An 11,792-nucleotide genomic window follows, 5' to 3' on the forward strand; every position below is an offset into this window, starting at 1 on the left:
GGCACTAGCGCGGCGAGGAGCCTTACGCTCCTCGCCCTCCCTTATTCCAATAAATAAGCTTTATTAACTAACATCACTGTAACCTACTCAAGTAGTCGTTATTGGTAAGTCACCCTATATGACCAACACCTATTAAGCTAACACTAGAGGGCTTTAAAATATAGGTATTAAGTAATTAAGGCTACGTTCTTAACTAAATATTCTACGCTAAAGGTAATAAAAAAGGGCTATATAATCTAAATAAGGTATATATAAAGGAGGAAGGCTTTTCTAAAACGTAGGTAGTAGTACTTAACTTATTATTATAGAGAGACGACCTTACTAATAAGCTACTCTATTTACTAAATAAATACATTATATGGCTTAATAACTTATTTATAAGCGTTAAGCTACTCTCTTAGCTTTAAGAGGTCGGAATTAGCGCGTTAGAGACTATACGCACTACTAAAATAAAGTAAAAGGAGTAGGAGGAGGCTTTAAATAAAGTTAAGGCTTAGTATAGAGCTTTAATTAAGTAAATTAGTTCCTCCCTTGTAGAGCTTAAATTAGTATTTAATAACTAGATACTATAGGGTTTCTTATATAGGGAGCTTTCTAAAAACTCTATAGTTGTATAATTTACCTAAAAAGATATAAATATAGTGCTATTTATAAGTACGGTTCTTAACGGTAAGCTTATTACCTAAGGCTCTACTACTTAAAATAAGTATCTAATGTTATATATCGCAGGATCTTAATTAGTTAAGCGGCCATAATAACGCCCTATAAAGACCTTTACCGGTACTATAATAACTTAAAAGATCTTTAGCAGTAATATAGTTAAGGTATTAAGGATTTCGCTATTTATTAACTTCTATAATTACTATATAAAAGGCGTTAATACTACTAATTAAATAAGGTCTTATTATAGCTCCTTCTAATATTACTATAAGACTTAGAAGCCTTTACTCTACTTCCTTCTTAATATAATTATTACTAATTACTTTAAGCTATCTTCCTATTCTACTAATAGCTAGCCAAAACAAAGCGGCTATAAGAAGTTCCTTAAACAACTTATAAACTCTCTATTTAAGCTCTCTATCTAAGTACCTTAATAAAATCGCGCGTAGGTCTCTATAGATTAAATACAGTAGTACCTAGCAATATATTATAGATATAAGGCAGTTAGGATTAATAAAAAGTAGAATACTTACTTAGTATACTTAGAGGCAGAAAGAAGGAGCTATATTAAGAAGCTTTTAAATAGGAAGCCTCTATATAAGCTTTTAGTAAATATAGTAAAGAGATCGCGTAATAGGAAGGAGTTTAAGAGACCTTAAAGGTCACTAAAAACAACGTATAGGTGTAGACTCTATTAAATACCACTATATAAAGATAGCCTGTGTTAGCAGAAGTATATAGATTAACTTAATACTAAAGAATAAGAGTCTATATATAATATACATTAATATTTTAATATATTCGTGACTTTAATTAAGACCTTTAGTAATGCGGCAGAATAATTAACCGCCTAGGAATGCAGCTTATTTATTAGTGCGCACGGGCCACAATTTATAGGACGCAAGTAACAGTGCAAGGGATACTATCTCAATATTCAATTGCTGACTGGAATAGGCTTCTTCGTCGTCCCTTGCCTGGGTGTTTTCATCGACATATTCGGCAACGGTATCTCCCTACGTGAGTTACTTCGGCCATTATGCAATTGACATCACTAACCTTCACAAAGTGGTATTTTGCAGGATCGATGTCTTCATATCCATGTGTCTCGTAAACTGGGCCTGAACATCCAACGGAACAGCAGCAGCATTTGGCGTCTATACCTTCGCATACTCCTTCGGCCCAACTACTATCATCGATAGTATCCGCACGTCAATATGGCACTCCTCCGTCTTCGGGTCTGCCTATGCATTAAAGATCACCGTGAACAATGCTTAAGCCACACCTTTCATCGTACACTCCCAGCTAAGTTCTAAATTCAAACCCCAGCATGAACACCATCATTCGCGTCATCACTACTGGGTTGATCCAAGACCATGACAACGACTCATACGATAATGTCACCATCGAATACATGATCCTTGCTGCCGGCTCCATTCTAGTTCTGCGGTCCTCATCATTCTATCATGGAAGTCTGTTGATTTGAGACACCTTCAGTGGACGCGCAAGAAGCGCATAACTAGGGGCGAGTTTATCAACGAACATAAGAGAGCATTTTACGAGGAGAATGATGCGAGGAATAAACTGATCTCAATGGCTTGCTTTGCCAGCTTAGTCGCGCTGGTATTGGGGAGCTGGGTGGTGTATTTCTGGGGTGTGGCGACGGGGATTCGGGGAACAACGGAGATTGAGGAATCTTGTGAAAAAAGAGGATAGGTTGAGATACATGAATTAAGGGTTGGGTTGGCGATCGCAAAGAGATTGTAGCTATTTCTCGATAAACAGAAGCACCAGACTCGTATATACCAACCTTGTAGCACTTTATCTAACTCGATCAAACCACACGAAGTTTTACTTAGAACCAGCAAGTCTTCCCTCCAGCACGTCCTTAACAGTCTGCTCCAAATCCTCCTGCTTTAGCCCCAACTTCTCGTTCCACAGCCCCGCGGGCCTCGAATCTCCCAAACCATGCTCCCCAAATGTCGCACCCTTAATTAGATCCGGAATTGCACTAAAATCACCAGCTTGAAAACGCTTTGTTGCGTCCGCGATAAGTTCTTTAGAGTTTACATTCTTGACAACCCATTTCTGACCGGACAATTTCTCGACGACGGCAAGGATCTCGCGCTGAGAGGCGTTGAAGGAGGATATATAGATGTATTTGTTAGAGGTTTCGGTGGGGTGTGAAAGGATGGCGATCAGAGCCTTGCCGATTTGGGAGAGGTTGGTGCCAGAGAAGGGAGTGGTGCCATTGTCGATGAGGGTGACGGTTTTGGAGGAGAGATCGAAGCCTAGGAAACCGACTCGGATGCCCTGGGGCGGGTTAGTTTAGGTTTGGAGGAGAAATCAGTCAGAAAGAGAAATACCAGGACGGGGAGGAATGGAAATAGGGTATTAAAGAAATATCTTGAAAGAAAGTATTGGTTAAAGTAGTGGCTAAGAATAAGACGATTATTGAGGATGAAAGAAATATTAACTCATGATTCTGGAGATCAATGCCAACCTAGAAATCGGGTTAAGTGAATCTTACCCAATCGAAGAATACTCCAGTAACAAGACTAGACCAGGTAATCTCGCTCTCTTTTGACTTCAAATATTCCACCGCACCAGTCTTGGCCGCGAAAATGGGCACGATGGCGCTGACTCTTGGGTCCGGCGTGTTGCTGCCAAACTCGCTTGGCAAGAATCTCTTCACGCCAGCCGCAATCGCAGCATCAATGAACTTCTGCTGGTCTCCAACCGCAACGCCTCCGACAATACTGATGACGGCATCTTGGCCCTTCAAAGCAGTGGTAAGAGAGGAGACGTTGCTATAGTCGGCTTTGATGACATTGACACCCGACGGGAAGGTCGACGTGGATTCTTGCCGAGAGAGAACGCTGACATTGAATGGAGAGTTAAGAAATTCTCTTAGAATTGAAGGCCCAAGATTTCCGCTAGCCTATACGCCCATGTTAGGTTAGCATAAAGTGCTTACTGATGGAAAGGGAGTGGAACGGCGGGGCAGGGGTGGAGCGGAGTGCTCAATGCGGAGTACACGGCTTGAACATACACCTATGAGGAGAACGTTCTTGATCTCAGAAGCCATTATTCACTAATGAGGTGGAAGCCCTCCTATTAATATAATTGAGCGAAGTTGGGATTTGAATTTGCAGTGTTGAAAGTAATTTTTGATGAAGGCTTTTGTAAGTGATTGTACAATCGCATCATTTTCGTGCTACTCACATCAATTTACCTATCACACTAACGCCGGGAGGACCCCACTCGTCACGCCGTCGCAGTGCCATATTGCGTGTGGTATTGTCATGATGTCGAGCTTATGAATCTCGGTTCCAGTCAAGGCTACTCACGTCCGGCTTCCGAGCGGGGCTCGCAGAATCAACGAGCGGGAACGGTGAAAACACTGTGGCGGTGCTTCTATGCGTTTCGAAGGGTGTTGCGAAAATTATTAAAGCAGGCGGAATCCGATCCAAATTAGACCGTGATTGGCGGTCCTTAGTCAGAGTTAGGTATTTTTGCTTTGTTATAAGTGCGGAATATGGGCGCGTCTATTACAAAAGCAAGACTTGGCATCCTCAGCCACATGGGAACTCCTTGCAGAGAGGCATAAATAACGGTGCCTCATTCTGGCCCCGCTTAACATTTGTCATGTCCTTCAAGCACTCAGTATTGCTTCCGTAACCGTTTCCAAATGCTGGAATCTCAACTTGTCGTCTTCGTCTTGTGCAAGTGCTCTTGCACTGCTAACAATATTCCGAATTTGTCTCCTGTTGATCTTCTTGCAGATTTTAAATCGATTTTTATCAATATCGTTGCCGTTGTAAATGTGCTTATCTCTGATTTGGTCTAGGAAATATTTGAAGATTTTCTTTTCTGCTCTTCTTGAAGGTCCTGGTACTGTATCGCGAGATGGATACGTGACTGAACGGCAACATCGAGAGAGGTGATACGGTTAGTTGTTAGAATGATAATGCCTTCGTGGTACTCAAGTACGCGCAGAAGGACAGAAACGAGGGCATTACGAGCAGCTTCGTGAGTGCCTTTACGCTCTTCTAGGAAGACGTCGGCTTCACTTCTAGACGTTTCCGGACCATGTTAACATATCTTTCATCTCCAACACCTTTACCATTCCAAGCCGACCTCAAGGGGTTCGTTGCCATGTATATTCTTGTAGGGAAGATACATACATTAATAGGACTGCCTCCTAGCGTCCTGCATCTGCAAAAATCTCGACTAAGTTCTTCTCCGCTTTGTTGGGCTCGATGCTAATCTCTGCAACCGAGATTGGGAGAAGGGGTTTCCCAGTGGCAAGAGCAACCGTTTCAGCCGTCAAAGTCTTTTCTACTCCCCGGGGACCTCTCATACTGGTCAGATTTAGGTGACAGGGTATGAGATAGCGGATGCAGGTACCATGAAGAAGTATGACCAGGCCCTGACCTTTTCCTTCAATGATATCGGTGACTGGTCGATTCTCTTTGGCGCTTTGGCGGTTGTTTATAAACGCCTGATGTTCGCATTAGTCTTGAAACACAATACTAGGCAACCTCCACTACCTTCAGCAATTTCTTATTATCTTCATTCAACTCCAGTTTCGTCTCAAAAAAGTCTTCCTGCTTCAAACTTCTTAATCCGAAACGCGTAGGTGCGGCGTGTGAAATGCGTGCCATCCCAGTCGAACGCCGCACGGGAGATTTGCTGGACCTCAAACATCTGGTACTCGTTTAGAAAACTGCGAGCGTACACTCTAGTTCCCGGCTTGTACAGCGTCCAAATAAACTTAAAAGTCATCGTTTGGCCCGCGAGATGTGAGAGTTGCGTCTTGAAGTATGCGTCGAGCTTGTTAGAGGTCTGGACGAGCGGAAGTAGCTGTCCGAGGTCTTCACGGGCGTTTTTGGTCTCCAAGGAGTCGGAGGCTTGTGCAGTGGTGGCATTTGGAGTTTCTCCCATTGCCAAACGAATTGCTGGAAGGGTGAGATTAAGTAAACGTGCTCAGCGTCGAATTGCTACATATTTTAGTTTAAAACTCGCGTAAGGCGCTAGTGTTACGTACTTGTGGTGGGCAGTGATCTAGCGTCTCGGTGAGCAGTTTACGGAGTGCCGGGTATGCGGGGTTCTCACCCATTATCCCCGTCCATGAACCGGCGCAAGGTCGTGACCTGCTCTGTTCCCTTCGAAGTAATAGCATCTGTGCGTTCGTAGTCCTGCCGGTTATCGTCTGTGTAATTCCATTTGCTGACTACGTTGCAGACGCGCGCTTTCTTTTCTTTGCCGTCATCCTACGTAGAGACATGCCTTAGCCTCTCCAGCGGCTGGAGGGGGGGAATGCCTACGTACCGTCTTCGTACTATCTTCATCTTTTTTTTCTTTAGGTTTATCTTCCTCATCTTTCCTGTCGGCCTGAAATGGTTAGCATCTACACTATATCATGAGGACATTTGTGGGGGTTTCGGCTGACCATGAACGGCTCGTAAATGCACTTGTGGAAAGTAGTAACAATAACTTGGAATCTTAATAGACCGGAAAGCCTTTAAAGAACGCGACACAAGAGAGTTAGACTTTGATATGTTAATATAAAAGGTAGAAAGAAGCGCGTTTACCTTGGTTTCACTACTCTTCTCTCCTAGTAAAGCTTCAAGCTTTGCACATCGCTCTTCAAGAAGCCGGATATACCGTTGCTCCAACTCTTGCATTTTTGCGCTATCGGCCAGCATCGCTGGCTTTTCATGATACCAATCAGCTCCTTCAAAAATTACAATAGCTTAGAGCCGTTATACCTGAGGGAACTCCCCGTTCACTATCTGCGGGACCATGTTCGTGCGGAGTTCTTGTATATCAACTAGCCTGACAGCTGTAATAATGTATACTCAGAAATCCGCGAATACCTGTAGCGGGTCTGCTATCCTTCGGAAGACCCCACCGTGATATAGGCGCCGTCGATATTAATCACGTCCCAAACATGCGAAGCAAGCTGTTCAGGACCCCACGCCCCTAGTGGCCTCAGTCTCATTGCCCTAATCCGTTCCAGAAACTGCTGACACTGGAGCTGAATACCCATGCCTGTTGGCGTGGCGTCTGCATTCTAAGTGGTGGTCTCGCTGTTCGAGAGGCAAGGATGCGCAAGCCAGGCATCCCACCAGGGTGGTTTTGGATAAATCTTATCGCGATAAGTCTTGGCATACCCCAAATAAATTTTCGTCGCCTTTTTCTTCTTTATTATTATACAAAATATGGCTTTAGAAGTAGAATCAGAAGCTCTCGACTCTATTAATACCTCTAAATTAAAAAATATAAGAGGTTACTTAGCTCTTTTAATATAGGAGCATACCTGTCCACTAGGCAGTAATAAGCCTATATAAAATAAAAAAGCCCGTCTTTTATTCTATTATAAACACTATATAGAGTTATATGCTATATAGTTAACTTCTAACTTCTGAAATTACTTGGCGTTAAAGTATGGCATTATAGTTAAGCCTAAAACTAGTTATATAAAAGAAGTAATACGGGATTAATTAAAAGACCTTTACCTTAAAGTGTTATCTTAAAACGAAATAGAAGAGCTAGATTTAGAAGTACTCTAAGCGGTCCTAAATAAGGAAGTTATTAATAAGGCCCTTATTATATTAATTATTATATAAAACTTACTATTTTAGATAGTTAAGTAGCTAGAGTTTTATATTCTTCTACAGTTAATTAATCCTAAAGTAGATAGCTATGTAACTATAGCCCATTTAGCAGTTAGTAAAAAGATCTATAACTTATAGCTATCGCAAAAGGATATTATATAAAAGAGGCTACAGTCTGCACTAATAAGTATTTATCTCTCTATTAATATCTAAACTTCTCTAAATAATTACCTTCTCCTTATAATTTGTGGCTATTTTATTAATAGCTAGGAAAAGCTTATAAATGCTCTTCTTGGCCTTTATACGGTAGCCTTTTATAGTAGGGATAAGTAATAGAATACTCTTCTTCTAGTGCTTAAGGACTATAGGATTATATAAAAGCTAGGTGCCGTTATATCTAATAACTATACTATAAATAATAAGCTCTATTATATAATAAGCAACTAGCTTCTTTAGGAAGAAGGAATTAAATAGAATCCCGTCTACTAATAGATCCGCTATTAGGGTTATATTCTTAACCTTACTATATAAGCTTTTCTCTTTAAAAACTTAATTAGTCTTAATAATATTAAGTTATATAAAGAAGGAAAAGAGCTAGATCTAAAAGAGGAAAAAGAGAAAAGTAATTTATTTTAGAAACTTGGCGTACTTAGAAAGCTTTATAATATTACTATATATACCCACAGCTTAGCTAGTTATATAATAATAATTCATTACTTAACGTCCGATTTGGATCCCTATTGGGCACACGCGGACTACTCCTTATATATATATAGGGAGAAAACTCTATTTAAGAAAACCCCGTAATCTATCTCCCTACCTTTTAAGACTCGCCTATAAGGCGCCTGCGAGTNACCNNTAGTNCTCCTACTACCTTACTTTTTAACCTCCTTAGGAACCACTGCTGCCGTAATAAGCCTATAGACGCGCTAGTATTATAAACTTTACTCTACTATTATAGAGTTATTAGGGGGCGCCCGTTGCTCGCCCCTCCGCCCTTTATTACTATTTCCTTTATAACCCGGAACTAGTTTAGTATATTTTAGCTAATAAGCTACTAGGTAACCGCCTTAAGGCCTTTTTATATTAAGAGCAGTGTCTTATAGTTCTCTATACTAACTACTAAGAGTATTACTTCTTAGTTAGTGCGTAAGGGGCATAACAGTATTATATATTTTGGTGTTTATCTTAGCCAGCTATATTTATATCTTAGGCTACCTACTAGGACACCCACCCAGTAGAGCCAGTATTTTAGTCCTATTATTTCTATTTTTAAGAGTATTACTATTATATTTTCTGCCTTTATTAGGCCTTCTTAGAGCCCTAGAGTATTTACCCCTTATAGCGTTAACTATACTATAGCTTAGGTTCCTCTTACCTTAGTTAGCCTCTATACCTTTAACTCCTATATACCTCTCCAGCGTTAGTCTAGCTAGTATTATATTATAGTAGATGGTTTCCCAGCGTTCTTTTATACTCTACTTTAGCTCCTTTTTCTCTCTTACTATTATCTTTACTAGCCTTTTATACGTTTCCCTTTCTCCTCTATATAGGCCTAGGCCCTAAAGCAGCACTATTTTTCTTCTACTTTCTTTACCTGTTTCTCTAATATATCTTCCCTACTTTAGGGTTATTAGTTTGTTCTCCTATAAGGCGCCTTAAAGTCCCTCTATAGTTTATTTAGGCGTATCTTAATATACTTTATAACGTTAGAGTTGCGTTCCTTTTACGCCCTTTATATTATAGCGGCTTTAATATATAGTTATAGGGGGGGAATATTAGCTTCCTTCTTAAGCAGTGCTGTAGCCGTTTGCTTATATCCGCCTATTATACTCTAGAGGTAAGCTGTTTAGACCTTTTAGAGTAATTTAAGGAGTAATTTAGGGGGGCCTTTTTTAGATTCTCTAATGGCCTAAATACTAGACCTATACGTTATGGTTAGCTAGACGACTGCTATATATAATAGGCGTAACCTCTAAAAGCATAGACCCTATATAGAGTTAATAATCCTAGATAATACGATATACTATACTTAGCCCTTATAGGCCGCTTGCGCCGTATATACGCTCTACTAGAGTTTACTGTCTACCTATACTTCTAATACTTTTAGGCCCTAAACTAGTTAACCCCTAAAGCCTTAGATGCGAATTATATACTAAAGATTTATAGATTAGTTGCGTTTTCTTATAAAATAGATTAGCTGGTATTTCTCTAGTAAGAATTAGACTCTATATTATCTTGCCTATTTTATATAGGTATTATAAGCTTTCTCTAGTATTTTACAATTCTCTATAGCTGTTAGCCTATATATAATTAGGTTTATATTATTAATAAAGCCTATCCCCTAGGTTGCCCCTTCCTTAAAGAAATTAAGTAGGTTGTTTATAAAGAAAAGGAAGAGTATAGGCGAGAGGGGTAATCCTTATAGTATTCCTGTTGCAACTATAATAGGGGGGCTTTAGTATCCGCTAAAGATTAATAATATTTCTTTTTAACCTATAAACCCTTAAATAAATTATATAATCTATTCTAGGAAGCCTTTTGCCCTAAGGATGTATAGGAGACGCTTATAGGGTATATTATTATGGGCGCCACTAATATTTAGGCTAAGCATTAATACTATAAAGTCCTTTCGCATTACCTATGCAGATTTAATAGTGGTAGCGAGTAGCGTAAGTGCTAATAGTGTTAAGCGGTTCTTTCTTGCCCCTATATAGCTTTATAGTAGTAGGGCGTATTCCTTAGCCGTGTCTACTATATAGTCCGCTATTACCCTTTCTAAGATCTTACTAAGGGTATTCTCTAAGGTAATAGGGCGGTAGCTCCCTAGAAATAAGTAGTTTACTTTACCTTCTTTATATAGGATAAATATTGTTATAGCTCTTCTAAGTTTTAGGTAGTAGCCTATTATAAAGTATACTCTAGCTATATCCGCAAGCTAAGGTGCTATTAATAGTCCGTAGGTCTTTAGGGCTTTATTTAAGATCCTATTTAGTTCTAGTACTATATTATTTAAAAGGCGGCTAATAGTTCTGGCCATTTCTTTAGTTATTATATCTCTGTTAACCCTTAGGCAAGTTACTAGTGCTTTACCTATAATATTACTAAGGTCTACTAAAGCTAGTTAAGGGGAAAATCTTTCTATAAGGATCTTTACCTTTTTATTATTGTTACTTATAGCTAGTAATTTACCTAGTCTTTATAGGGGCGGAAGGTATAGGTCTTCTACTAGACGTTCCGCCTTTTTCTTTACCTATTTCGCTATCCTTTAGAGATTTTTATTATAGGGGAGGCTTGGGTTAGTAGTATGCTTATTTATAAACCGTCTCCAGCTATTCCTTACTTCTTTTTTTTAGGGTATTCTTTAGCTAGTTTTTTATGTCTTTATATTATCTCTTATCTTTAGGATTATAGCTACTTATATATTTTCTTTTTACTTATTATTAGCTAGTAATAAGAACCGCGTATTATACGGACTATATATATTGCGCGTAGGGGCCCGGTTTTAAGACTAGGTAGTACTCTTCTAGCCCGTTTTTAATTGCTGCCTAAATCCTTTTTAGTCTTTAGTCGATTTCCTTAGGGGTAGCTAATAAGCCTCGCTTGTTTAGTATTAAGTGGATTTCTTCTAGGTCTTAAAGTTATTATTTAACTATATTAAGGAAGCTGTTTATCTTAAGCTTTCTTATTACATATCTTTTACTATTTAGTTGCGCCTTAATATCTAGATCTAGATATATCTAAATAGGGATATAGTCTAAAGTAAGTACCTATTCTTCTTTAGGGTTACACCTTTTAAGTCTTTAGTATAGGCCTCCGTTTATAAATATAAGGTTAATTATACTTTTAGCGGTGCCTTATTACCATATAATTGCTCCTAAGGGGGTGGCTAACTTAAGGCCCTAGGTGTTTATAGCTCTTGGTAGGTACTCTGCCTATTATTTAGCAGTAATATAGATACCCCTCTTCTATAGGTGGTAAAGGTTTATATTTCCTAATAGGATAGACTCTATACCTTTAGTTTTTAGTAAGCTTATTACTAATATAATATTCTCTATTTATAGGACCCTTTTAACCCTAGGGTTATACATATTAATAATTTATACTAGTCCCCTATATATCTAAATTGTTATAATTATAATATCTAGATTAACTGCCTGCTATAACTATAAGGATAGGCTAATAGCCTTACTGATTATAAAGTATATATATATAGCTGCTTTTGGTTTATATAGGAGCTAGAATTTTTAGGGGTAGTATATTAATTATATGTAAGCATTGTAATACGGCTCTTATATAGTAAGGATATAGTATTTCTTTAGGTCTAGGCTATTTAGTAAGGGCCTTATAAGACGGTGGTTTGTATTACTATAGTTATACTATATAATGGATAGGTAGCAAACCCCCGGCAAGGGTCCTTTGCCTCTCCTTTATTCCTTACTTCTTCTATTTCTACTTTCTCTAAAATATTTAGAACTTCTATCTCTTATATTTACACCCTAGTTACTACTT

At 38.9% G+C, this 11,792-nt stretch overlaps 2 protein-coding genes across 2 annotated transcripts; both read right to left on the reverse strand.

Annotated features, from left to right (window-relative positions):
- Positions 1 to 2,508: 2,508 nt before the first annotated feature.
- K441DRAFT_581508 (isoflavone reductase family protein-like protein CipA) lies at positions 2,509 to 3,745 on the reverse strand (the record flags this gene model as incomplete). Its single annotated transcript, XM_067644414.1, has 3 exons — positions 2,509 to 2,970; positions 3,188 to 3,598; positions 3,710 to 3,745. 3 exons carry the CDS (start codon positions 3,743 to 3,745, stop codon positions 2,509 to 2,511), a joined length of 909 nt encoding a protein of 302 aa, XP_067499465.1.
- Positions 3,746 to 4,857: 1,112 nt separating this feature from the next.
- Positions 4,858 to 5,720, reverse strand: K441DRAFT_666839 (uncharacterized protein). Its single transcript, XM_067649720.1, has one exon. It carries the CDS (start codon positions 5,602 to 5,604, stop codon positions 5,254 to 5,256), a length of 351 nt encoding a protein of 116 aa, XP_067499466.1. The 5' UTR covers positions 5,605 to 5,720; the 3' UTR covers positions 4,858 to 5,253.
- Between the last annotated feature and the right edge of the window lie 6,072 nt (positions 5,721 to 11,792).

This window comes from Cenococcum geophilum (assembly GCF_001692895.1).
Source record: "Cenococcum geophilum 1.58 unplaced genomic scaffold K441scaffold_51, whole genome shotgun sequence".
NCBI classification, from domain to species: Eukaryota; Fungi; Ascomycota; class Dothideomycetes; order Gloniales; family Gloniaceae; genus Cenococcum; species Cenococcum geophilum.